Source organism: Talaromyces amestolkiae (assembly GCF_001896365.1).
Source record: "Talaromyces amestolkiae strain CIB chromosome Unknown scaffold32.1, whole genome shotgun sequence".
In the NCBI taxonomy this organism is placed as follows: domain Eukaryota; kingdom Fungi; phylum Ascomycota; class Eurotiomycetes; order Eurotiales; family Trichocomaceae; genus Talaromyces; species Talaromyces amestolkiae.
The window spans coordinates 36,629-63,680 of NW_024468068.1; the positions used below are offsets into that span (position 1 = coordinate 36,629).

The 27,052-nt window shown below is 44.6% G+C and overlaps 7 protein-coding genes across 7 annotated transcripts; 5 read left to right on the plus strand and 2 right to left on the minus strand.

Moving 5' to 3' along the window:
• Positions 1-265: 265 nt before the first annotated feature.
• BHQ10_010296 (uncharacterized protein) lies at positions 266-1,991 on the plus strand (the record flags this gene model as incomplete). The annotated part of the gene is made up of 2 exons (XM_040872910.1): positions 266-1,066; positions 1,131-1,991. The coding sequence occupies 2 exons, from the start codon at positions 266-268 to the stop codon at positions 1,989-1,991; spliced, it is 1,662 nt and encodes a 553-aa protein (XP_040738798.1).
• A 1,378-nt stretch (positions 1,992-3,369) lies between these two features.
• On the plus strand, positions 3,370-5,136 carry BHQ10_010297 (uncharacterized protein; the record flags this gene model as incomplete). Its single annotated transcript, XM_040872911.1, has 6 exons — positions 3,370-3,554; positions 3,615-3,712; positions 3,773-4,002; positions 4,056-4,624; positions 4,675-5,031; positions 5,094-5,136. 6 exons carry the CDS (start codon positions 3,370-3,372, stop codon positions 5,134-5,136), a joined length of 1,482 nt encoding a protein of 493 aa, XP_040738799.1.
• A 373-nt stretch (positions 5,137-5,509) lies between these two features.
• On the minus strand, positions 5,510-7,023 carry BHQ10_010298 (uncharacterized protein; the record flags this gene model as incomplete). The annotated part of the gene is made up of 2 exons (XM_040872912.1): positions 5,510-6,748; positions 6,826-7,023. 2 exons carry the CDS (start codon positions 7,021-7,023, stop codon positions 5,510-5,512), a joined length of 1,437 nt encoding a protein of 478 aa, XP_040738800.1.
• Positions 7,024-10,218: 3,195 nt separating this feature from the next.
• Positions 10,219-11,272, plus strand: BHQ10_010299 (uncharacterized protein; the record flags this gene model as incomplete). Its single annotated transcript, XM_040872913.1, has 3 exons — positions 10,219-10,654; positions 10,748-11,157; positions 11,231-11,272. 3 exons carry the CDS (start codon positions 10,219-10,221, stop codon positions 11,270-11,272), a joined length of 888 nt encoding a protein of 295 aa, XP_040738801.1.
• Positions 11,273-15,403: 4,131 nt separating this feature from the next.
• Positions 15,404-16,627, minus strand: BHQ10_010300 (uncharacterized protein; the record flags this gene model as incomplete). Its single annotated transcript, XM_040872916.1, has 4 exons — positions 15,404-15,588; positions 15,651-16,054; positions 16,109-16,242; positions 16,325-16,627. The coding sequence occupies 4 exons, from the start codon at positions 16,625-16,627 to the stop codon at positions 15,404-15,406; spliced, it is 1,026 nt and encodes a 341-aa protein (XP_040738802.1).
• A 1,599-nt stretch (positions 16,628-18,226) lies between these two features.
• Positions 18,227-19,387, plus strand: BHQ10_010301 (uncharacterized protein; the record flags this gene model as incomplete). Its single annotated transcript, XM_040872917.1, has 5 exons — positions 18,227-18,376; positions 18,446-18,504; positions 18,566-18,611; positions 18,679-18,945; positions 19,010-19,387. 5 exons carry the CDS (start codon positions 18,227-18,229, stop codon positions 19,385-19,387), a joined length of 900 nt encoding a protein of 299 aa, XP_040738803.1.
• A 5,264-nt stretch (positions 19,388-24,651) lies between these two features.
• On the plus strand, positions 24,652-25,861 carry BHQ10_010302 (uncharacterized protein; the record flags this gene model as incomplete). Its single annotated transcript, XM_040872918.1, has 3 exons — positions 24,652-24,792; positions 25,095-25,583; positions 25,628-25,861. 3 exons carry the CDS (start codon positions 24,652-24,654, stop codon positions 25,859-25,861), a joined length of 864 nt encoding a protein of 287 aa, XP_040738804.1.
• Between the last annotated feature and the right edge of the window lie 1,191 nt (positions 25,862-27,052).

The following is a 27,052-nucleotide window of genomic DNA, read 5'->3' on the forward strand; positions in this document are numbered from 1 at the left end:
TAACACTGGTATGGCTCAGATGAGGACAAAGAGTTTTTATGGTGAAGAGACATATTTAGTATCCACCTCAATGTTCAAATTCGACGCTCGAACGTCTTATCTATCATAGGAACCCACATCGGCCGATTTTCCGACGCTAATCGGCATCATTCTGCACGACGATAGAGCGATAGCTTAATACTCATCGAGCCATGTAGCGATCTCTTCCTGTATCACACATAAATTTGCTCCGTCTCCTCTACACTCATGTTTCACTATCTTAGTCATGACAGGCCCCTGGACTGGACACGTGTTCTCATTGAATCCAGACACCTTTGACATCCGACGAAGATCGAAGGCTGGCTGCATCGATTGCAAATCAGCCAAGATCAGATGCGATGAAGCCCGACCTTCATGTGGCACCTGTGCTCGTCGACAACGTGTCTGTCAGGGGTACCCCTACGATGCCCTGGGAAAGATTCCCGGTAAGAAAAAGCAACTACAACCGGCTATCTATACACGTTCAAATCTCAAACTCGAATCCCCTTCAAATGACGCTGCGCACGCGAATCAACGCGAATCAATATTTTCATCAGTTGGGTCGAATGGAAATAAAACAGACGCACTAGGATATGATATCCAGCCGAGAATCGCCAAAGAAGCCAAATCTCTAGGTCTGAATGAGAAGATGGATCTACTTATGGCAAATATGCCTCATGTTCTAGAAGCATCGCTGGATTTTTTTCCACGATCACTACCGGAAATTCCTCCGGGTGTAATTTCTGAAGCTGACGGTCCCACTATCAACGTCTTTTTTGATCGACATCCGGCTGAGATGGTTATAAGCGCTGAATTCATTAATGAAATGAAAGCCGCGACTTTGCTTGTACTGCAGGATAACCCCGCCGCCATTGCAGATGCTCTATATTCCGTCGGGAGCATCTATCTCAACGAAGATGGCCAAGTTCCCGTATTACCGCTAGCATTGGACCGTAGAGCGAGAACTCTGGCTCGTCTAAGAGTGAAGAATCCCAGCCGTGAGTTGGAGCAAATACTGACCATGTCATTAGCACTAGCAGCCATGGAGGTACGAAATACTTTTTGAAGTAACACCTGAGACTAACTGTTGACTACGTACTAATTACTAACAGATTGTCGACACAAAATGTGAAGCATTTGATCACACGTTTCCCATTATAACCGGATATGCGGCGCGTATAATCAATAACTACCTTGCATCTGATCTAATATTAGGCCCGCTTGCCAAGTACTTCATCCGAACTCTGGCAAGACAGGACATAATGGTGTCTCTGAGTCAATGTTCACGAAATGCCATTCCAACAAGGATATGGCTTGATGAGTACGCTCAGAAAAAWGCCGATAAATTTATGGGATACACCACTACTCTCATGCCAATGCTTGAAGAACTGTGCGCACTAGCAGCAGACCTAAACCAAAAAGCAGACACTGAGCGCGCCATAGCTAATGAACAAGAGCATGTAGAACTGGCTTCACAATCTGTGGCAAACATATCTCCCGTCTCACAATATACACACGAGCTACGCGTCAAAATCCAGATCTGGCGTCCAAGTATCGATTATGGTGTGTCAGCGTGCACTTCGAGACGATTGCTAGCACACGCTTATGCGACAAAGACAGCCGCTCTATTAATGCTGCACCGCTTGTTTCAGCCTGCTGGAAGCTCAGTAGATGCTGATAAAGAAGCGTTTCAGATGGCCTGCGAAGTTTTAGTTCACCTGAACGGAGAGCCTGATGACTTACGACTGTCAACATGGCCCGCCTTCATCGCAAGCTGCGAGATGCAGAGTCAAGAGGATCGAGGTATTGTCATTGAGATTTTCAATGCAATTTATAGCACTAGGAAAACTGGTACGGCAATTCAAACTAGGGATTTTGTCGTGAATAGGGTCTGGCAAGCAAGGGATTCAGGTGGGGACTGGAACTGGATGGTCTTGAGTAAACGGTATCCTGGGGAATGCGTGCCAATCTAAGTTTTAGATGCTAATACCTTTGATGAGTCTGCAACGACTCTGAATTGTTCCTTGAATTATTCATCTTACGCCTCAAAGGCACACGATCCTCAAGCTTAAAAGCTTAGTGCATTCAAAAGCATTGTCTTCGATAAGCTACCTATCTTGTTGTACATAATATTTGGAAAATCAATAATTGGAAACAATGAAAACTACGCAGTGGGTGCAACTCCTAGCAGCATTTGAGCTTTGACATATTTGCCTTCGAAATTTTGAGCAAATCGCGTCGACCAAGCACTTAAAGCTGCTGAGTTGCAGAAAGAGTTCGCGTCCCCCAACTCAAAATTTTTATTTTGACTTCCTGAGTATGTAATCGATTTCTGTAACATCTCTTCATTCGCATCGCGAATCTTTTCCCAGGAAGATTGATTTTGTCTTTGAATTCTTTCGTCCTCTCATGTAAGCTTCCTGTAATAGAAGGAAGATGATACTGGAGCTCGAAAAATCGTCTTGGTGTTTCGTCAAATGTTCAATCATGCAGTCGGCCGTTTGTATCTTGGTCTCAATCACCCGGAGTTGGCCAGATGATAGAAAATCGAGAGCCATATACAAATATTTTTAGAGTTACATACACAGGAGAATAAGCTATCAGCAGATGGTTCACGCTTGCTGAAACTTGACTATCAAACCCTGAATCGATGCTTCAGCTATGGTGTATGGTGGGAAAAGCACCGCGGAATTTTTGCCGAGCCCTGTGTCATAACAACAGCAGGTACTAGGGCGGCTTCTTGCTATCAGGACTCAGGAGTACCATACATCAGATGCTAGGCAAAGTATATTTCCCAACGTATCTATGTGTCCATGATAGCCTCTGGTCTGTCCGGCTTGTTCTGGATGATTTGCGGAGTCGTGGTAATCGGAGGAGTACTGCAGCACTAGTCCGTTTATAGAAACTTTGCTATCAGTTCCAAGTGGGAAAATGGCGATACACTTATCGCTTCTCCACATTAATGTATCCCCTACCTTCCGCCTGGGATTTGTGGCGTTGACATGGCTCCTGTCGGCGAGATTGTCGAATGGTGGACTGCTTATTCTTTTGTGCTAACAAACAAATGAAATTTACTGTATGTTTCTGGACACTTGAGTCCTCGCCGACTATCGCCTCTCCATGATACCACGAGGAAATTGAGTTATCCAATTTGATTAAATCGAGAGGGAATCTTAATCTATCTACCAACCATGAATGCAACCGCCAAGTTCAGATTGCTGTTCGCATTTCCTCTTTTGATCCAAAGATACCTCGCTATAAATATCGTATAGCAGCCTGCTCTTGATGACTTCCATTTCCGTTTCGCTCTGAACATAGCGTTTCTCTTAGCTATTGTGTTCGCTTTTCATAATGATTACAACACTGAACGACTCGGTCCCCGGGACGATTCATCTCATTGATCTCGATCATTCGATGCAGACGAAGCATTCAGGTAATGGAGATATTGTGCTTGTGCCCACACCCTCATCCGACCCCGAGGACCCGCTCAACTGGGCACCACGTCGCAAGCTGTTATCAACAATCTGCGTCAACCTGTGAGTCATTTGAATACCTTGCCCTGTTACTCAGAAAATGGACTAAATCCATTCTGAAAGATACACCTTCTCTGTTGGCCTGATATCTGCGGCGATCGCCTCCGTTTTGGTTCCACTGTCCGAAGCAAGTGGTGTCTCAGTAAGCAATCTTAATGCCGGTTAGTAGCAACATCCCGCCCCCCCTTTGTTGAATGTCCCCTGACTAAATATCTGGCTAGGAACTGGATATGTTTTTCTCCTTTGCGGCTGGGGCTTGCTATTCTGGCAACCATTCGCTTTGCGATATGGAAAGAGATTAACCTACCTGATATCGATGGTCGGCACCGTGGCGTGCTTGGTTTGGAGTCCCTTTGCCCATAGTAATGGAGAGTGGATTGCAAAGTGCGTGGTATCGGGAATTCTGGCTGCACCTATTGAGGCCCTGCCAGAAGTTTCCGTTACTGATGTGGTGAGTGTCATTTACGAATGGATACATTTCAACATGCAGCTGACGCAGCGCAGTACTTTACCCACGAACGCGGATTGTACATGGGTTTTTATAGCCTAACGCTTTCGGGAAGTGCGTTCTTTGCACCTGTCATCAGTGGATTTATTGCCGACCATGCTGGGTGGAAATGGGTCTTTTACGTACCCGCCATCTGGTCTGCAGCTGTGACCGTGTTTCTCTTTCTCTTCATGGAAGAAACCAACTATCAGCGCCCATATGTCGGCGTGGTGCAAACTTTTGAACCTGCGATATCTGAACAAGGGGATGAAAAAAAACCCAATTCTGCTACTACGACTGATGACGCGCCAGTAACTTCATTCAGTACTACGAAAACCTTTATTCAGAAACTTTCATTGTGGCAGACATGTGCTGGGGAGAATCCGTTCAAATCAGCAGTCCAGATTTTGAAATATCTCAGTTGGCCCGTTATATTCTACGCTGGATTCTCGTACGGTAGTTATCTGATATGGTTCAACGTGATGAATGCGACAGCGTCAATCATCCTTGGGGGGGCCCCATATAACTTTAGCTCCTCCATGATAGGCTTAAGCTATGTTTCTTGCTGTCTGGGCGTTATCGCCGCGTGAGTTAGGTTCTGTCTGTCCGCTTTGGCTTGACTAACTTCGCATCTAGGGCTCTCTTCACGGGGCGGTTCAGTGACTATCTTACCATCAAACTCGCTCGGCGCAACAACGGTATTATGGAGGCAGAGCAACGACTATACCCATTCATTCTTACAACTGCAATTGTCCCTGGAGCTCTGATTCTTTGGGGTGTTGGAGCAGCCCATGCTGTACACTGGTTTGGTTTGATCGTGGCGATGTTCCTGCTATCGTTTAGTAGTACTACTGGAATAACACTTAGTGTTAATTATCTCATCGATAGTTATCACGGAATCAGCGGAGAGGCCATGGCAACAGTCATTATTGTACGCAACACCATGTCTTTTGCAATTGGTTATGGTATTACCCCATGGATCGACAACATGGGGTACCAAAATTGTTTTATATCCGCCGCATTCGTGGGTTTAGCCGCTTGCCTTGCTTTTGTAGTTATGATCATATGGGGAAAGTCGTTCAGGCAGCGCCGGAGTGAAGCGTATTGGAGACTTGCAAAGAAGTCGAACGGAGGATATTCTGATAATTCTTGAGCTATGCGTCCCTGAGGCCCACTGGTGGAGCAAACTGCTCTCATACTGATATAGTATGAAGCAAACATCATCTCATCGAATTACTATGGTCTTTACACATATTATGTCAAGATTCACGACCATTTGTGGAGTCTGCTTCAATTCATGAATAGCTACTATTATCTACCTACCTTAGTGTTTGCTCATATTTGCGCTGGAGTTATGAATAAGATACTACGTTAGTGTATATATCTATATTTATAGTGCTTTCTTAACGAAAGCCAATGATATAAATTTGTTGCATTCAATTTATGCAACCTTATTATAAAAGAAACATTTTCAATCGAGGTTGGCAATAATCTTCGGAATAAGAGTTTCATCAAACTCCCACAAGGTCGTCTGGAAGTTACAAGAGAAGGCGCCTCCTGTCCACCAAGTTGATCTTTGTCCCTGCAGTGCGTTAAGATCCTGGAAGAAGCCTCCCTGAACGTCTTCTACAGACACACGCGCGTGCATCGGTCCATGGTTTGAGAATGCAACCCAGTTGATCTGCTGGCCATTGTAGGATTCTTTTAGCCTGCCGGCCTTGAGTAACGTTTCGAAATTCAGCTGCATCAAAGCCTTCGCCCCGGCCTCATCAAGCGTATCGTCACCGACAATGATAACATGAAAGAGGTTATCACCTCCTAGGTAGCTAATTGTATTTGTAAATGGAGCATTCGGTAAAACGAGGTAGTTGTCCGGAGCAGCACCAGCAGCCATATTGGCATACGACATCGGTGCGGCAAAGGCCGAATTATTGACAATGCCAGAATACTCCCTGGTGTAGGTAAACTTTGAAAGTATATTTTTTTCGTTGTCGTCTAGGTCAAACGGGGCCATATTTTGCGTAGTAGGTTCGATGGCGACTAGGAGCTGTCGGGCAGTAATGAGGGTGATTTGGCCAGTGGCATTATTTCGGACCGTTAGAAAGACCCCCCAGGTGGTACGTAGACTCTGCAAGACTGTGCTGTTGTACAACACATCATTACCTAAGTCCTTCTCAATAGCGTTGTAGAGCGCTTGATTACCCCCAGTGGCAGGATGGTAGGAGTTAAGCTGGCCGACTATTGCTTGTGCCATGTATGTGCCGAACGCCTGTAGCTCGAACATGGTCGTTGCCTGAGTCATATTTCCGAGACCCAGCCCTGTTGTCTCATAGATCAAAGGAATCGCATCCTCGAGTCCGTATTTAGTAATGAAATCACCATACGGGACGAGCAAATCATTGGGAATATCGGCTGGCTGGGGGAAGTTCCAGTAGCCTGGTTGTAAAAAGTCCGTCCATGGCTCTACCACGTCGATGAATTTTTGAAAAGCAGCCAACTCATCGGTGAAGGAGGGTAAGGTGAGGTTAACAATCGCCCCAGTGTTGAAATCAATGTATTCGGTGGTGACGTTTGCTTGACTTAAAGGGGCCGTTTCAATGCCAAAACGATCGAAGAAGCCCGTTGCGTTGCCTAGATCCAGGAAGGACTCAACACCGTAGTCATACGGAATGCCTGTAGCAGGATCAACATAAGTGTTGACCATACCACCCTATATAAAAGAGCTATGTCAATATCTCACGTGATTGATAAACGTTCAATTCGTAGTAGTTGTGTAGCCTTTCTTACCAGTCTGTCTTGCATCTCTACAATTGCTACGCTCTTGCCGAAGTCATTTCGCAGTCGGACGCCAGCGTAGGCACCAGATGCACCTCCGCCAATAATAACAACGTCCTTGACAAGGACGTCCGGTAGCCCGAATCCGGTGGCCTGTTCTGTCGCAAGGGCTACCAAGAGCCACAGACTTGCCACTTTTAACGATGCCATTTCAGTTATATTGGTAACGTATATAATTATGACCGCTGAAAAGGACTGAGCTTAAAGGCTGTGACTAGAGAATTGAGATAATAAAACCTGCCCAGAATCAGAGCTTGGTCGAGATAAGGCGCATGCCTTATGAAATGGAAGGACCGGGAATTCTTGAATTATAACCCCAACCTGGTAAGTATTTTCCCTCCGAAATTTCCTTTTTCCGTGCAATTTAAGCGAATTCGGAATGCAAACCAATCAATCTTTGGAAAAGCTGTCTCTCTCATCCGGTTAATTCTAGCTCAATATACGTGTCTAGGTAACTATACCAACTATGTTTTCCCTGCCGGGTGGGGTTTACCTGTTCCAGCTTGCCCCGCTTTTGTGAGGGCGCTCACGTTCCGGCTCACTGAGTAGATTTCAGTCCGGTCTTATGCTCACTGAGCAGCTCAGTAAGCGTTTACCGACACAGCAGCCTGGTACTTCTAAGCATTCAATACGTTATCCAGTCTTTGTCGCAGAGAAACAAGCGATCTTATACTAGTCACTGTTGACTTCACGAGGCTATTCTTAACGGGCCTGGTCCATCATTTGGAACTACCTTCTTTACAAACAACGTCGATACGATTCGGATAAGGACAGCATTTTCAAAATCACAAAAAAAATTATTGTAAATTCAGTCGGTCTGCCCCAACAGCAGACTGGAATTTGGAGAGCAAGAGCCGTATGGCTTTCTTTCGTAGAGCGGGGGAAATGGCCTAACCTTAGACCACAGTTTTTAGATGTATTTTGTTTCTTATTTCTTCGTCGATGTGAATGGTCGGGTACCGAACCAGCAGCACGGCGATGAAGGTAAATATGGCCTTCTTTGCAAAGAATCTACTCGGACAGAGCGTGCTGCCGCCTCCCAATAGTCTGTGACTAATGTTCGTCTTGAGGTTTTTATCCTGCAAAACCGATCAGGCTGCACCAACTCGGGACTCGATCCCCAAACTTCAGTGTTCAGGTGAAGCTGACAATATGATACCTACATAGGGGGCGCATATAGTCAGTAACAGCTTGGAAGTGCTAGTGATGTTAATATTGCCTACCAAGATCCGGTCTCCTTTTCGCAGCGTCTTTCCCGCTGTTGTGGTGGTTTCCAATATGTCGCGCACCATAGGACTACCTAGTATAGCGCGAAGGACATCTGCGTAAGGCGAGCCAAGCAATGGGCAATTCTTGGAGAGATGCTCGTGATTGATCTCCCCTCTATTCACGGTCGGAAGAACCTCACTGCGGATTGCTTCAAGTAAGCTCTGGTCGTAGATGAGATGTGACATAATCCAGAACGCGGTCTTATGCATGTTGCCTAGAATTCTACAAATTGAGTTAGCTACCATCAAACATCTAGTTGGGCCAGAACAATACCAATGAAGGAATAGATGGCGTACACCCAAGAGTACAAGAACAATATTGTTTCAATCTCCTCACTTCCCATTTCTGCCTCTCGAAGCACTTTCCCACTGAATCTACAAAGAAATTACCGCAATTCCGTTGGATACGGTCTATTTCAAAGTAGGTGACGAACGTGTCGATCAATTCATTTCTTGCATCCAGCATGACCTTGCTGAGAAAACTCGGCAGCTGGAAGATGTACTTCCAGTTCAGCCGTTCCCATTTCATAAATGAGTGCACGAAATGGGGATTCACTTACCAGATACTTGGACCGTAGTAAGTGACTATCACGCCACTGATAAAAGCATCAATACAATGATTCTCCAACGAGACCACGAGAGAGCCACCGTCATTGTGCAGGATTGCCGGATGGGTGGGAGTACGTCGAAATTGCCTTCATAATTGCAGGAGGAGCAGCCTCATTAAAACAGCGATCAAGCGACTCCCCCGGTGACAGCTGCCGACGAAAGTATTCCATCGACATATCAACATAGTGGAGAGGACGAGGCAATCCCTTGTTGTGCGGCGACTCCGCACTCGCAGTAAAAAGCCGTTTGACCTACGCCATCGAAATTCCAGTGCGTGAGTACAAATCCCTCACTACCAGGTCCATCGACAGAGTATCCTCGTGGCGATACGTCTCCGCTACATCCTCGGATTGGTGAGCACATAGATGGACTTACCAGTTATCGTGATGGCGAACTGTTCCTTAGAGCTCCGACTCTTTTTACTGGAGCACTGGGTTAGCTGAGATGCGAAGCTGAACATTCTCCGGCAAGAAACTACATGGTAGATGATTTCAATTATTATACGCTTCCTGTGCTCATCTTGTGTTTGGTTGAAATGTGTGTCGGGATTACAGCAAGCTGCATGCCATCTATGGTCCTCTTTTTCCGCACCAAAGGCAGCGCTCTGAGCCAGCTTTCCTCGCACTCATCCCGGCTTGGGTCAGGTAAGCGCATTCACGCCGGCCTCGCCAACGATTCCTCCGATCAATGGCTGCTGCGTGCCTTACCAGACAAGTCCCAGTACTGGCGAGTGGAAGAAATTACCCACAGTACGGCGGCCTTGATCGACCAGGGTAATCGACATGGTTTAAATGCCGTCTGATCCGTCACCTAGTCTCTGTAGTAGTGTTTTTGGCGACCTTTTTTAGTTAAACGAACGCAAGACAGACTTATAATCATGCAACGCACCACTGCATAGCCACATATATAAAAATAGATATTTCTACCATGTCAGGACCCAGTAAAATTACTTATCTTTGAGGCACCCATTGAGCCACCATCTACCTCAAGGCATCACCTCGCCTATTTCATCGCAATGCCCACGAATATTCGCCGATACATACCAGATACATGTATATCCTCCTGCTTGGGCTTAGATTGCTGCAGGGATCAGGATGGGTTAAAGGATGGACCAGTCAGGATAATTGCCTTTTATCTTACACCCCTAGCTTCTAATTCTCTCAACCCCGCAGATGATCTATGTGGATGATTGAGAGTAATAGCCAGCACATTTATTTACAGGCAGTTTTGTACTTCAAACCTCAACATTGAACAGTGGACCGGTCGGATGATAGTCATTTTCTAGTGAAACATCGGACAGCAAATATATTTTATCACCTAAAACCCTTTACTTCTACTAAGTTGATTTTTGTTTCTTCTTCAAATCATACTCAGTCGCCCTTTGGTTTGTTCTAGCGAGCACGAAAGTCTAAACTCCTTTTTCCCTTCCTCACTCGTTCTTATTTGACCCCTTCTCGTTTTGGTCGTCATGCCTCAGCAGTCCGTCCTCATCACCGGGTGCAGTGACGATGGTATTGGCTATGGGCTTGCGTTGACATTACAGCAACGAGGCTACCTTGTCTTTGCCACTACTCGAGATGTCAAAAAGATGTCCAAGCTGGAAGGCCTCTCCAATGTCGAGCTTTTAGCGCTAGATGTGACGGAAAAAGATCAAATTGCTGCAGCTGCTAGAGTAGTCCGTGATCAAACGGGTGGCACCCTAGACTATCTCATCAATAATGCAGGGCGTAACCATTTCATGCCCATTCTAGATGAAGACCTTAACGCCACCCGGGCTATTTTTGACACTAATGTTTGGGGACCGGTGGCAGTCACCCAGGCCTTCGCACCATTTCTCATTGAGGCCAAAGGCCGGATTGTCTTTATCACGTCAATTTCGGGCTATATCAATGTTCCCTGGATGGGTAAGTGAAATCCCATTTGCACTAAAGGTACTGTGTTATGCCACGCAACCTCATCGTCTATTCCCCACTGCCATATTGCTTTGGCGCATGCAGATCCGGCCAGTGGATATGGACATGTTTATTCTGAAAGCCAACCCACATACATTGGAGCAGGAAGTTACGCTGCCTCAAAGCGATCTATTGAGATCATTGCTGAGACTCTCCGTCTGGAGCTCGGCCCTTTCAATGTTGGAGTCTTATCTATCGTAACGGGGGCTGTGAAATCACAGGGTCAGACCTATTTTGGAGACTTTAAGTTGCCTGATGATTCTTTGTACAGTTCAATTGAGGATATCATTGCGTCTCGGGCTCAAGGTAAAGATGGCGTGGACCGAATGCCCCTAATGGCTTACAGCAACAAAGTCGTCGATCAGATTACGAAGGGCGTCATGGGTAAATTCTGGTGTGGCAATAATGCCAGTGAAACCAAATTCGGGTCCAGCTACCTGCCAGCATCCATCATGGTAGGTAGTCAATTCATGATATACAAATACGAGCCACAGGCTTTAGCTAATAATCGCTTGTTCATCATTATAGGACAGGGGTGTCGCCAAGGGTACTGGGCTGGATAAATTGTGAACCCTGTATAGCCTCGGAGGTATTATTCTAGGTGGTAGTTTGCAGGAGGAAAGTTATTAGTTTACCTTTATGCTAGTTGATCTACCTTAGTCTATAATTATATTTTTTGTACTCCATACCCTGTCTAGCTATCAGCGATTGATACCGTAATACCCCTAATGTACAAGCCCCTTCAGTATTGGGGCCTAGCCAGAGATGGGGCGGTATTTGTAATGGTCTAGACTTGAGAGCCTGTCAGTTATGCGTCAAGGTCAAGGATGATTATGTCGACGGATCGATGTAAATCTACCGTTTCAGTATGTTTTGACATTAGTTAAGGAGATTTGTGTAGAAAGCTCAATTCGGACCGTCACGTCAGTCATGCTCTCCGCTCATAGTCATGGATGCGAACATAGTTTCCACCATATAATAAAGGGAGATGTGTATTTCATCTCTATTATCTCATATGGACACACTCGTTGGCAGTTTAAATTGAATTCTCAACGTCAAACCCCGAAATCCGACATCTAGTTATCATGGACTTTGACAATTTCACAACATGGCTATTTTGGGTCAGCGTAATAGGATTGATTCTGTCTGAGCTCTTCTTTGCTCTACAGGCATGAACACGTCCTCAAATTCAGGATAAGTTGATGATGCTGAAAAGAGTTGAACTGACTGTCTAGAGCTCGAAACTTGCCGAACACATTGTTTCCGCCGTATCATCAAATTCAAAGCTGAGATCCGCAATTCGCGATTTTGTGTGTCCTCCCTAACCTGCAAGCATAGGATGGGGGTAGAAAATTCACTGACCACCTGATGGGAAGAGCAATGGCAGGTACTACAAACCATAGAGCACGCCTCCAATCATCATTGCCGGGGACAGAAAGAGACTGCTTGAATTGAGCGACACGCCAGTGCTATCTCAGCGAGCGGTATACGCAGATATAAGGAAATAGCCCTTTTCAGAGCAAAGACTGTTTGGAGGAGGATTATTGGAAGAGTGAACATGCCAACATGCATTGTTAGATGTTCAGCTTCAAGCATACCCTGAATAACTTTGATCACAACGAGGTCGATATCATCAGGCCACGATTGTATGGAAAAGGTCTCAATGTCAACGGACTGACTCAAATTTTACGGTTACATCCGGTGCTACAAAAACGACTGCGATCCTTCCTTGATGGAGAGCTTGAGGTTCTGGCTACTCCGGATTCACGTCGGTTCTCTTCTCTGTCATTTGAGGCAATAGATCATACTAATCTCATGCTGATATGACATTCAGGTACTGTTTTAATTCCTCTCGCCTCCATGACAAAGGTCCTCTCATCAAGACTGATGAGTCTATTGTTTTGTGGCGAAAAACTTGGTTCGCATTTCCCATCTAGTGCTATGCCGGTGGTGGCAAGATCTGATACTTTCCAGCATCGAATTTTTACTTAGCTGAAGCTCTTCTGCAACATCCAAGCAAACCATTGCCTGTTTAGGCGCTTTTCAGTTCACTCCTAACGTTGTATGCGTACCCATGTTCCATCCATGTCAACATTGGTTGACAATTTTATCTCGACATTGACTAGGTTGGTGCATAATATCATGACGCAAGGTGGTCAACAGATGCGTAAAATATAAAACTGAATTCCACGCTCAACTAGTATAGAGCCAGGACTGATAGTGATACTGTAGTACGTAGCATACAAAAGGCATGTAATCAAATGGAGCTAGCCCTTAGCTGAGTTCAAATTCAAGGTTTCCTAATGATATCGTTACGCTAGAACGACCGGAATAAGGTTAACGACAGGCTCTTTATAGAATTACACATCCATTCTTGGATCTCACCCGACCGAGACTCTAATGTGAGCCTCGAATGAGCTCGAATGAGGAGAAATCTTTCTGCCTTAGTCCATGTTGTAACTCACCAGGTTTGCGCTTTAATTGGCCAACTGTCCCAGCGGGGTCTCCCCGCACAGTGCTGTTTGTTTCCCGCTTCATGCGCCACTTTCGGCGCTACTGGAAGCATACCCGATTTGGAATAGTCCATTCTGCCCACATCGCTGACGGCTGGAGAATTAAAATGGCATATAACCTGCATCAACACCGTAATCTATCCTTCGACGGATGCATATCGATCGAAGCTACTAGCTGCATACTACTTTCAGCTGTATCGGTACAGACTGGTCAGCCTCCAAACGCAAAAATTACTGTTATTCGGACCTTCCATTCGTTGTTTCAGCCGCCGAGCGGGATGGTGTATAGAGGTAAACCTAGTCCTAGGTGCGGCCGTTGTAGAAGTAGGGCACTTAAGGTTTGTGTATTCTATGCTGCCAGACATCGGCCTTTGGGAGTACAGCAAAATTAACGTTACACAGTGTAGTCAGGAAAAGCCATCGTGCTCGCAATGCATTCGTGCGCACGTAGAGTGTCCAGGCTATCGGGACCTGCGTTCGCTTCTATTTCTAGACGAAAGTGAAGATGTGGGTCGTAAAGTGGAAAATCAACAAGCGATTCGACATAGGACTCAGAAACAGGATCATTCGCTTCGCGGTCAAAGTGAAGGATATTATATGAGGAAAAGTGTTAGGCCTGGGCTATCCATAGCGATGCATGAGCAAGCTGTGTGCTTTGTGCATCAGAATTACCTTCAAAACTGGTTATGGTTATATGGTGACGACACACTGCGAAAAGACGACATTGCATTAACCTCGGCTATAACCGCCTTGGGACTGTCTGCCATGGCAAACATGAGAATGAGCCCTCCATTAATGTTAGCGGCTCGCGAAGAATATATCAAAGCATTATCAGCAACAAATAAGGGTATCATGGATCCTATATTGTCAAAGACCGATCACATTTTGATGGCAGTCATGTTTCTGGGGATGTTCGAGGTCAGTCGTGTTCTGAATTTCTAGCATTATTATTAGTCGAAAGCTAAAGACCTTACCCAGGTGGTCACCTTCAATGATCCAGAGTCTATTTATCGATGGATGAAACATATACAAGGTGCAGCTAAGCTGCTTGAGTGGCGTGGAGAAGAACAACTTCATAGCCCTCGAGGGTTGCATCTCTTCCGCCTAATGCGAACCCAGGTAGTAAGTTTACACAACAACCTTACGTAAGAACCATTGAAGACTCGGTTTTTGACGTCAAAAGATACTGCACAATATATTCCAGGAGAGTTACACCTCCGCAGTACTCGCTGCACTATGCGAAAAGGCTTGCAATTTAGAGGAACCAACATCCCGATATGCAGATGAATTAGCCACACTTACTATTCGACTATCCAGTTTCTGTGCAAACATCAAAAAGGGCATCATTGATGATCCTGCCGCTAGGATTAGTTTTGCGCTTACCCTTGACGCAGAAATGCAGGCATGGGCAAGTCGCATTAAGTCCGATTCTAGATACGAGACGCTCAACTTCCCTGCGGAAAGCCACAATCAAATGAGTTGTGTTATTGGTACTTACGGAAATAAGTATCACATATACAAAAATTTATTTTCCTGCGCAGTATGGAATAATTGGCGGACTGCTCGAATGGTCATTCACGAGATCATATTGGATAACTGTGAATTACACATCGAGACTGATCCTGATACCAGGCTTTCCACACAGCCCTTTACATACTCTAATTTGGCCACCAGAAGTAGGCGTTTTTTGATATCAATGATTGAAGACGTGTGTGCTAGTGTTCCTTACCATTTTGGAATTTCAAAAAGTCCATCACACATTGACTCCGTCAACATCAATGGGATCGGTATTGCAGCTGGACATGTCTTATTTTGGCCATTATTCGAGGCTGCTGACTGTGAGATTGCCTCGCCACAGCTCAAGAGCTGGGCAATCATGTGCCTAGAAAAGGTTGGACATGGCATGGGAATCAGCCAGGCTTTGGCAATGGCAAAGCTAGTACGCGAAGGTTTGGGGACCCGTACGTGGATAAAATCCGGAGTGACAGTTACTACTTAGCGATTACCTCCACCGCACCGAATGGAAGTGTATCTAGGTATGAAATCTTGTTGTGTTCTCATGGGTTTATTTTCCAAAAGTTAGGAAAGATCTATCCATAGATGTCGTACTTAAAAATCAATTGACTCGGGGGGGGGGAATATGGGTTCAATGTGCGGGTAATCATTCATGGGCCACTCCTTTAAATTCTCAACGACGAGAAAATTGGAGCTTTAGAGGAGGCAGCGTGGTGGTGAATGTATCAAGTGCGTTTTTGTCAAAGTCCTCACCGGTTTCTCCCTCTGCGAAACTGACGTTGAATTGCTGCACAATGATCGAGATTGCAATCCTCAGACTCTGAAGGGCCAAGTTTTTGCCAGGGCAGCTGTATGCACCTATCACAATATATCAGCTACTTTCTTATTCAATGTGGTGAAGAAGGGAAAATAAGACCAACCTAGAGAAAATGGAAAAAAGGGAGCGTCACTAGTAGCCATTTCTTTTTTTCGCTCTCCCCATCGTTCCGGAATAAATTCCCGAGCATTTGCATAGTATCGTTCATCAGTCTGGATCAACTGCATGGGCACAAACACATTAATATCACCAGGAATATAAACTTCATCAATTTGAAGACCTTGTGCTGGTGTACAGCGGTATCCGCCGATTAACAAGGCTGGCTTGAGACGGAGGCCTTCATTGATGATGTCATCGATAAAGGTGACGGACTTGACCTTTTCGTACGACCATTCTGAAGCACCACGTGGAAGTGCTTTATCTAAATGACTCTGTAAATTTTTGAGCGTGGCGGGGTATTTAGCGAGGTAAAAGAAGATTGATGCGAGAGTTGTGGCCGTAGTTTCGCTAGCAGTGTCAGCATTCGAAAAGAAGCCTAATCGCAGTGTATTTTACGCATACCTCCCAGCTATAATTACTACACGCGAGTCTTCGTGCAGAGATTCGAGCGAAGGCGACGCCGATATATCTTTTTCAACATATGACTTCAACAGCCAGGATACAATGTCTTGTGGGTAGTCATCTGGATTCCACGTCTGGAACAACAAACTTTAGCAAACAACCGTGGAAGTCGCTATGTACCTTGAGATGAAAAAAGCATGGCAAAATATGATATACCTTCTGCTTCGAGTCAATTTCACTTCCACACCATTTGAAAAAGCCTGCATAGGCCGCCGTTGCCCCTGGAATGCTGGATATGAGATACAACATCCACGGCACGTGGCTGAGCACACCCAGAATCGTCATATGCTCATGTATAGCCTGGATTGCTGGGTTCTCTTTTCCTGTCCTCAAATTTTTGAAATCCTTGCCAAAATCAACTTCACCCATGATATCGAAGCTTAAAAACATCGACCAGGCAGTTGCGTCCAGCGGAGAGTGTTCATTGGCCTGGATTTGCGAAACAAATAAATCAACCATGGCTTTGATCCGGGGCTCGTAGGTTGACAATGTTATATGACGCGAACAGATCAGCCTTTTTGAATCTCGGTAGAGGGACGATCAGGGAAGCGATAGATATACCTTTAATGCTGAAGCCGCGATCCCATGCCTTTCTTCTCTTGCGATGGTCATCAAAGTCCCGGGTCATATGAATCGAGCACTTTTTAGGATTTGGAGACACTTGGGCATACCAGGTTGTCTTCAAGCACGAAGATTGTGGGCCATAGATAAGTGAAACGGCAGATTTGCGTACAATGCAAATTTCTCGGGGGCCTATTCAGGTGTTGATATATTTCATGTTGCGAAAATTCAAATGCAGGAGAGGAAATAAAGAGAATGCATTTACCAGTTCGTATGAAATCACCGTAAGTCTCACGCATCGTCGCTACCTCGCGGTAATACTTCGCCTCCTTAGCCGCCAGGGCTACATCGGCGAATCGGCTGAGTTTTGACCAGAGGGGACCAGGGAATCGACGGATACGATGAAAGAACAGTCGATACACTGCAATGCTGAGAATCAAACCACCATTGAATGATGTCACAACTACAGTAAGCCGAAACAGCGTTTGGAGGATCGAAAAGTTTGCTATAGTAAAGTATGCAGAGCCAACAATGGACATTGCCACGAGATAAACCATAGCAAAGGTGCAAGATAATTCTCAACGGTAGTTATACGAAAAACAAACCAATGCAATGTAGCGGCCAGTATGGCCATTGAGATAGCAATTGATATGAGGTCTGCTTCTAGAGCATTTTTCAGACTGTGGATGGCTAAGGTAGCCATTACGAATCAGATTAAGATGCAACTGGAAAAGCAGTTTAATATGGCTTGAGAAGAGGCGCTTGGGGRAATTAAGAAGAGCAAGGAAATCGAGAAGTTGAAAAGAAGAAGAGAAAAGTGGTAGGGAATAATGCAGGGCCTTCCTCCAATTTCTTTAACGGCATCCTGGGCTGCAGCCGGGACAAGAAGAAACGAAAACTACGCACAACGACATAGATGTTGGTCGTATCCACATCGGTCATAAAAGTAGCATTGTATAGCTAGTGGATAAATGTTGTAATCGGCAAGATTCCTATTCGACAAGCGGCCCCAGCTTGAAGCGGTCCAGCTGTCATACCAGGTATTTATTAATACTGAGCGAGTTAACTGCAACATATTGAATATTATGGGTGGTTGACACTTCGAGCGATAGCCGCAAAGGGTTAGACAGTTTCATAATGAAATTCGAAAGCCCGTTCTCATCGATGCCTACCAAAATATCTCGTCAAGTTCTTAAGATCGACACAATTGTCTGTTGGATGTATTTCAAGGAGTACGTAGTCGATTTCTAACTTGACGCAGCTAAAGCTTGAAAAAGTAAGATATCAGCGGTGGGAAGTTTTACAATTTCGTAGAATTGTCTGATCATTTCCTAAGAAAGTGAAGGGATGACGGGAAACGGTAAAGATGGATTGTCTTCGGTTGCAGGGAGTACTCAACGGTCATAGAGATAGGGGGAGGTTTTTCCTTTTAACATGCTGCTTTTGTTCAATTTTATTATCTCAACACTGACTTCTCTCTGTCAACGCTTGAGAAAAATGGCAATCAGTAACTTACAACCTGTTGCCTACATCGTTATATCTCTTGCGTTTGCCGTTGGCACTAGCTCAATTTTCTTGCGATTGTACTGTCGAGCAATCTTGTTAAGGACTTTTGGCCGCGACGATGTTGCGGCATTACTTTTGTTGGTAAGCGAAGACTCGAGGTTCTACCTTTTTGGGTGCTAATTGGGCTGAAGCTGACGCGTATTTCTTCAGCTGGTCAACACCATGCAGCAGACCATCTTGTACATATTCTTGCATTACGGCTGTGGCCTGTAAGTTATCAATGATCCATTGTATCAAGCCGGATAAGGGGAAAGTTTCTAATTGCTGTAGACACGTGAGTACTCTGAACGATTATCAAATTTACAATATCGAAAAGGTTTGCTCATGACAAGCCACCTTCATCTTACGCCCGTTCTCCTTTACAGATCTGATTCCAAATACAGTGGCTCATCGTCGAAGAAATATTTTATATGTTTACTCACTGGACCATCAAGATGTCTTTTCTCTTTTTCTATCTTCGTCTCTCCCCAGACGCCAACTTCCGACGACTGGTCTATGGTACCATGGCTCTCAACACCATGGTCACCATCACAAACTGGCTACTAGCATTTTTGCAATATATCCCATTTGATGCTGTACTACATCCTGAAAACTATCCAGATGCAAAATGTATCGAGGAAGATATAGTCTTGATGCTGCCATCAGCTCTGGTAAGTAATTTCTCACTAATGACTAATTCTGACCCACGGCTTTCATTTCATTGACTATAAATAGAATACAATAACTGATTTGGCTATTCTATTCCTTCCAATTCCCACTGTCATGTCGCTTCAAATGCCCTTTCGCCGGAAAATGGCCGTTCTCAGTGTGATCGGCTTCGGTGCCTCCGCCGTCATTGTTGCTCTATGTCGTTTCGTTGTACTCAAAGAGCTTGGAAGCACCGATTATATTTCTTATATCCTCGGCAATATGGTAGTTGTTGCCGCGCTTGAGATTCAGTCAGCTGTGGTTGCCGTGAACTTGCCAGCTATGAAAGCCCTCTTTTCGCGGGTAATTGATCTTTCTGGGTACTCGAATGGCAGTGCAGGCTACAAATTGTCCGAGAACCCTTACCACTCAGCACCCGTACCACTCAGCACCCGAGTTGGCTAAGGGGACACAGAATTCTTCATCCGTTCCCGGTGGTTCCAGTAAAGGGTTTAACGACCGGTCTGCCAACCGACGTGGTCGCCCATTGAAAAAGTCAATTACTGGCATGGCAGAACGCGATCTGATAACGACTGTAAATGAAACTAGGAATGGTTCTGAGGAGAATCTCATTGAAGGACAACAACAGCCGGGAAAAATCGATGGTATCAGGGTGGCTACGACGATAGCTGTAGACAACACCCTGCGTCAGCCCGGTGATGCGCATCTCTTTGGGAAGCTTGTTACTCCGTACAAGATTTTGAGGAGATATGAGCGACTATGATAGGGTGCAGTGGGATGATTTTTCTGTTTCTGAGGTGAACCGTAAAAGGGCTACTGCTTCGTATAGTGCCTCAGTCATGTCGCTTGATCGTGTTAACAACTCTGTCATTTCAACGTCTGGTGTTATTTGTAACCACCTTTTCAATACTACCCCGAGCTACCATGTCCATTTGGGCCTCACATGTCAAGGCTAATTTCGGGTTCAATAGGGTTTCAAAATGCCCTCGCGGTACACCGGAGACGATAATTTTTAAAATTTGACTAATTATACGTAGTAACGGTAGTAGTTTCAAGTGCTTGACCAATAAAGTTCACGTTCGAGTCAATCGTGGGAGTTTTTCAAGACCTCCGTTCTTTTTCTCGAAGAATCGTTAGGGACTATATCCGGAGGTCGGGATCATATAAAGGATAAAGTCTGCATAACTTACTTGTTTTCGGTATCGAGCGCCTATCTCTTCGATAGATTCGATAAACTCTACACTTATTATTACAATTATGATGATACCACCTTATTGTGATACTTCATTCTCGTATCACTATCTTGCAGTCGGACTTTCTAACTTGCTACAGTATGACCAACTATATTGGTATGTAGATGTGTTGCAGTCAGCCTTGTCTTCACAAGAGTATGTATGACTGGTTGTTGCGATTTGGGAAACTATCTTGTAAACAGGCCTCTATCTATCTAGATCCTCTGCATTCCTTATCTCTATAACATGGCAAAAAATGGCAATGAATGGAACGAATAGGATATACAGCAAAGCCCCATATCCGAACGCTTTCCACATTTTCACCGCCTTCATTACATAGCAATTATCTATCCCTCGAAGAAGCCAGGTCTTAGCCCGTAATACTTAGTGTTACTCGTTTTGGACAGCAGAATCAGTGGCGGTGTGGATATTTCGGATACGGGGGGTGTTAACACATATTTCATCCCACTGTAGATTAACACCCATCGTTCATCCTTTTTGTGAATTTCGTTGTGTGATTGATAATATGGGGCACAAAAAGCTTCTGAATCAAAACAACTCAATTCCGAGCCCGCATAAGAWTTTTMAAGCCACAAAAGTTAAGTAAGGTTCGCCTATTGCATTGTAGAAATCGATTTAAATCAAGTGTGATTCTTGCTTTTTGGAAAAGGTTCAAACATAGTATAGCCTGTGTCTAGTAGTGAATTTGTAAGAGTCAATCAATCAGTAATCAGCCTCAACTACTTTTAGTTACTACATGAACGGTTTTCATAATGCTCAGCGGTACCACTTCTGTCTCTGGGTCGATAAGAGCTGATGCGCTAACGTGTGCATCTGTCGTAGCCCCCATACGAGCAAAGCTGTCTTCCCATTGAGAATATTCGTTGGCAATAGGGTGATGTTTTGATGTAGCGTTGCTCAGGTGAGGCCACCTCGAACGCGACCTGGGTAAGGAGGAACCCGATCGAGCTTCGTCTCTACCCCGAACGAACTTGACGAAACCTGGCAGCATGGGAATAGAGCCAGCCAGAATGACTGTGCATATTTCTCCGATCCTTAAGATTAAGAATGTGTCCGTCAGCAATTTGGTCTCATTGAAAGCATATCTGAGTGCACCTACGCCCAAAATCCAACAGGAGCGATGCTCCAGGTAAAATCATCGGTCGTTGTCAGTCGGATCCCATACACTAATCGGAAAGTGCTAGATATGCAGGCCCTGATACCATAGATGCGTCAGAACTTTCTTAAATCCGTCGGGCACAAAAAGCGTCAAACATACAGAACGCCTGTGCCAAACACAGTGCTTAAGATCAGTTTGCTTTTGAGAGGAAGCTGGAGCCGTAGAATGACGGACAAAGGAAGCAATAACATGGACACATCGGACACCACATTCAGGGACGAAGATCCAATAAGAGAACCATTAGAGGAGATGCAATGTCCCTGCAATTCGGGTTTCCAGAGCTTTTCACGAGGGATGCAAGCAAATGCAAAGGTCAGCGTTAGGGTAACATAACACAGAATGTTCGTCCATAGGAGAATCTCATGCAGCCAGAACAGTTTGCCTGTCTTTTTTACAATGAACATTCGTCTCATCTGGAGGAGTATTGCAACCTTCGCTCCTAGAATAACGGGACAATATATAATTTCAATGATGTTTGCAATCTGTGAATAGATCCTTCAGCGGTGGTGTCCAGGGAAACTTTCAATTGGGGGCATAGAACCGACCTGAATGACTTGCTGGAGATGAGCCACTGATACATTCCATTGATGTGTGCCTTGTCCCAAATGAACAGCATGAATCATGAGGAATGTGAACGCAAAAAACCCTAACAACGAGAGAACCAATATATAGTCTTCTAGTTGCATGGAACGCAGCACCCTGACTTTCGTGAAGACTCGTAGTATGACTGCGACAGATGAAATGCCCAGCCCCACGCCGGCCGCCACGTACATATCAGATCGAAGGGAGTAAGGATTGCTGAGGTTGGTCACTTGACCAGGTGGCGACTGTAGAGCAGGAGTATTATTAGGGTCCATATTTGCTGACGTCGATCGAACGAGTTACAGACAAAAAAGGAAGGATTATTTTCATCCCATAGAAGATTTAGCAGAAGAATGAAAAAAGGCCGGATTTTGTTATAGCCTGGCGGAAGCAGCTTAATCATCTTATTATATGCCCGATCAGAGTACCCAGCCCTAAAGCCCAGAACCTTGCAACTGGAAAGAAAGAATAAGAAAGGGAAAAGCGGAGAGAATAGCAGGCGAATTGTAGCTCGAGTAAAATTTCACTAGGACCATATTCTACCAAAATTGCCCTGATCTTCGACGTGTAGGCTAGTCACAGCAATTATGAGAAAAGGGGGATATCTGAGCGAGCCTGTGCACGAGTTCAGCCTTGGTGGAGTTGACAACCCTAATCGTTTTGGGCATCATGACACACGAGCTAATTATTAGCACTGACCTCAAGCAGCTCTGGTACAAGTTTGGGGAAACTTAATTATTAATATTTTTTAAAAGATGGCCATAGCAGCGGGCTGAATTTCCTGATACGGCCTATTACGATTGCTTGAGCCTCTCAGAAGTCTGTTGTCTAAAATCCAGCCAAGGCGTTACCCCGCACTTTTCAAATCTAGACTACTAACTTGTTTCAGGGGTAAATAACATAATGTCACTGTCACCCTTCTAGAAACACCGACATGAACAGAGAGTAGGTAAAGCGCATGTTTAACATGATTCTGATCATAAAGTGAGAATTCAAATTTCAGTCTACTATAGAAGCGATAAATTGCGGTAAATCGAAAAAGAATGCAAAGCTATGTGCCTTTTGACAAATCTAAAACAAATTTATTGGTGTGCCTTGAAAGCTCAACCCATGAGAAAGATGGCATGTGAAATTGCAGTTTTTGAATTTGTTGCCGAGCTTGAACTGTAAGTGTTGGTTTAGGTACATTCCCTATCAAGAGTACATTTCAGAACTTCAAAGTTCTATTTCTAGTGCTTCCTACAAGCAAGTTATCACAACGGCTTTACTGTAATAGTTCCACCTATTCTCTTACCTTCGTTATAAAATGGTACCATTTTAGGCCTATCTAGAATCGGTAGAATGTGGAGCGAACTAGCCAGTCCAAACTTAAACGCATCATCTCACTGTTTTTACATGACACCTGGAAGCATCTTGAGAAATTTTCGAAGCATGAGGTCCTCCAGCTCTGGTGTTGCCATTAAATACATGCGCCGTCGCTAATGAGACGCATCGACCATGGTTCTTACTCGTGGCGTGCGGATTTCTTACATCTATTGAAATAACGATCTTATCTCATCCATGAATAGTCTACCATCGACCGATGAGTCGGTGAGAACCGCAGGCAGTACGTTTGTTAATACAGCTGTGGTTTCCAAGGATTAGTTTCCATCCTATGCTAGGATGATAGTCATATAAACTATATCAAAACAACTCTTAAACAATGATATTAGTTTTATTCATACTCCATATGCCGCATCAACAATCACTTTACTCCTCTGCAGATACTACTTATACCACACAAGTTCCTGCATTGGTGTAAATGCAACCTCACGTCTAGGTCGATATGAGTCTACAAAGCTGAGGTTTAAAGTAATAGCGTTGTTCCAATATTCCTACACCTTCTTATTTAAATCAATTTTATAAAATTAAGGAAATCTCCTTTCCGTGGAGAGTGATGTCCAGATTGATTATTAATGCCCAATAAGTCGGATTCTTAGGAAAGCTACAAACAATATATAAAAAGTGCTTGTTTGGAACGGGATCAACATATGCGTTCAACACACCTGAGACTGCGGTTGATAATTCAAAGACACAGCCATAGGTAGTAAATACTGCTAAAATATATCAGAATATGTGCAAGTAGAAACTATGAGACATACATACTGCCCCTTGCTACCTATTTATAGACTAGTTCGCTTTAGTGGTGTCTCTCCAGGAATTTTGAAGCTAGCCCACTGAAATACGGTACAGTGGAATCTGGATTGATACGGCTGAAAAAATCAAGTGGCATTATCTGATCTCCCATGATGTATCTTTTTGATTTTATCGAGACAGCAGAATCCACTCTTGAGGTTGTGCAAATACAAAGAGGAGAAAATAAAAAAAACTAAAATAAGCAAAAATGACTGGATTCTTACGCGGCTTCTTCGCTCACACCACTCTTGTTTAGTCGCTCAACCACCAAAGTTATTTCCACTGCCGGCCAAAGGCCATTAAACTTGCGATAGTTGGCCAGATTAATAAGGCCTTAGCCATTTTCGCGGTTTCTACACAGTACTACTGCTTAGAGAATGCTGAAGAATATAATAATTATTCATTCAATCAAATGATCCTTAGAGTGACACCATTCTTGTACGAAAAATGTTGAGACTTTGCTACCTGAAGTAGGAGAAGTAGACAAGCTTAACGGAGAAGATGAATAGCAGCGTCTCGAGGATCAATTCCTTCGAGGAATGCGATCTAGTCTTGGACCAGAAGAGGTAATAGATATCACTAGAAATGTGACAGAAGCCGACTTTGAGAATTTGAATAGTCTGGTAAAGAAAACGCTAGAATCCGCCGACCCTCACTTGAATGCCATGACGGGGGCCTCGGTAAGTCTTTCACTTTTCTTGCTACCCACTAGTATATTTGACAAAACAAAAACAATGAAGCTTATCGCGATCAGGCATTATCTTTCTCGAGATATCTAACTGGTCTTCTAAGCATCTGTTTGTTTCTCAACAAAAGCGCTGAAGTAGATGAAATCATAGCCTGCATTGCCTATCGCATCTATGCAAATGGGMAAGCCAGAGACCTATCCTGTATCCAGCTTGCATAGAAGAAATATTTCACGTCTGGCTGGTTACGCGAGAAACTTGATTTATTAGATGATGAGCTAAAGCAACATATAAAGTTTATCCTTACTGTGACCAAGAAGAGACTAGAAGAGGAGCTAGTAATGCCCGGTGATGAGTACAAGGATAAAAGTTTCCAGCAAATGCTTGACGAATTGGATTGGAATACGCTGCGCTTCCCAGAGATGTGGGAGGATTATAGTAATGGCGACGAGTCCACGCTTCCACGCACCATTCTTCGCGCACCGGCAAGGGCAGACGAAAATGCTAGAGTGGAATCGAAGTTAGGCTGTACACTGCCGGATGATCTTAAGAAGTTCTACGCTCTTACCAACGGGACGCAACCCGTAATCTCTGGTCCCCATTTCTACAGGCTCAACAACCCTATTTTGAGTGTCTTCGAGCTACATTGGGAAAATTTCTCCTGGATGGGTGGCTATGAATTTGATCTATTTCCAGAAACGAGTCTACCTGTGCATATCGTGCGGCTAACTATCGAGGGCCGGGGGGGGTCGCGATGTACGAGCATAACGGGCAGGGGACAATATGTACGTGATATTTACAAGGGGATTAACTGGTGAGCGCAAAGAAGGCCCTAGAAGAGGCCTATCAGAAGGCGGGAGAGTTGGAAAAGAAAGTTATTAATAAACAGATGAAGCGATACCATGGAAGCTGGGACAAGTTGAGGGATCTACGATCTTGTTGGTACCAACAGGCGTGGGGCGACGCTCCCATGGGCCTGTTTCATAGTTTTCGGGATTTTCTCAGTCTTGTGGTGTTTGAAAGTCGGTATGAAGAGGATAAAAGTCCGCTGAACCTGCCATGAGGGATTCGTATTATGAGGGGAGTTTGCTAGCTTAGGTGCGAGGGATAGAGAAGCAATGTTAGGTGCGATTACACCTAAAAACTAAGGTTCCGTAGGACGGAGGTTGAAGCTATATAATACCTCGATACAGCCACTAACAACTACAGTGGCTTGACTCACCATTTCAATAACACAAAGGAGGAGGAAAGCCCTCTAGTACACATTTGGAAAAATCTCTTAGTCGCTGCGTTGCTACATGAGCTGGATGGGAATTATGACTCCGCCATATCTGTTCTTGCCTGACCCAAACACACGCCCACAAGGTATCACCTAGGTGCCCATGACAGGGCCACGCAATCAGAAATACGCTACAACAAGTATAACAGGAGGAAAAGGGAATACGATATATGTGGAGACAAAATTTTTAATAGCAGGTTTCTCCACTTTATCCTTGAGCCGCTGAATTTGGGGAGTCAGGTCACTCGCTTCATTTGAGGTAGTACTACCAGCAATAATACAACGGCTCAAACCACAAGCTCGCCCAAGCGCAGTCTTACACGGAACAAAGACCTATGGAACGTTTTGATCTTCGCAGAGGAGAGGGAGATGCATCACGATTGCGAAGGGGGAAGTATCGCCAGCCATCACAATAAGCTCAGACGAACCGCGGTTCGGCTTTCGTAACTGCAGGCAAAATAAGAGATTATGTAAAGCCACCACAGACAAGATATAGTTAGATTTATTTGGCCTCTGATTGGTCAATTCATTCCGCTCCATTCTGCACCACCACCCGGCGTTTGCCTACTTTGACGAGGCAAACCTTTCTTGGTACTCTATCTCTATTTATTAGATAGTATTTTAGTAGTCTTTTAGGGATTTAAGAAAACTTAGTGAATTTGAAATATCTGAAATAGTATTTATTTAACCATATCACTTATCTGACACACACCCTTACCCACTTTCAGGTGACTCTTATAGATTATTAGCCGTTCAGCCGTACAGCCGGTCAGCCGTTTAAGCAGGTTGGGCTTCGAATGGCTGGTAAAAATCACTCCGGAATGCTTACCCCATGCTTTTCCCCGTGGAGAAAGAGAAGAGAGAGCTCTCCACAGTACGCATTCGGCGTGGGATAGACTTTCTCGTCTCCCGAGAACGCGCGATATTGCCATAGACACGCTTCGTGTTGTGATAACTATATATATCGGCATATCC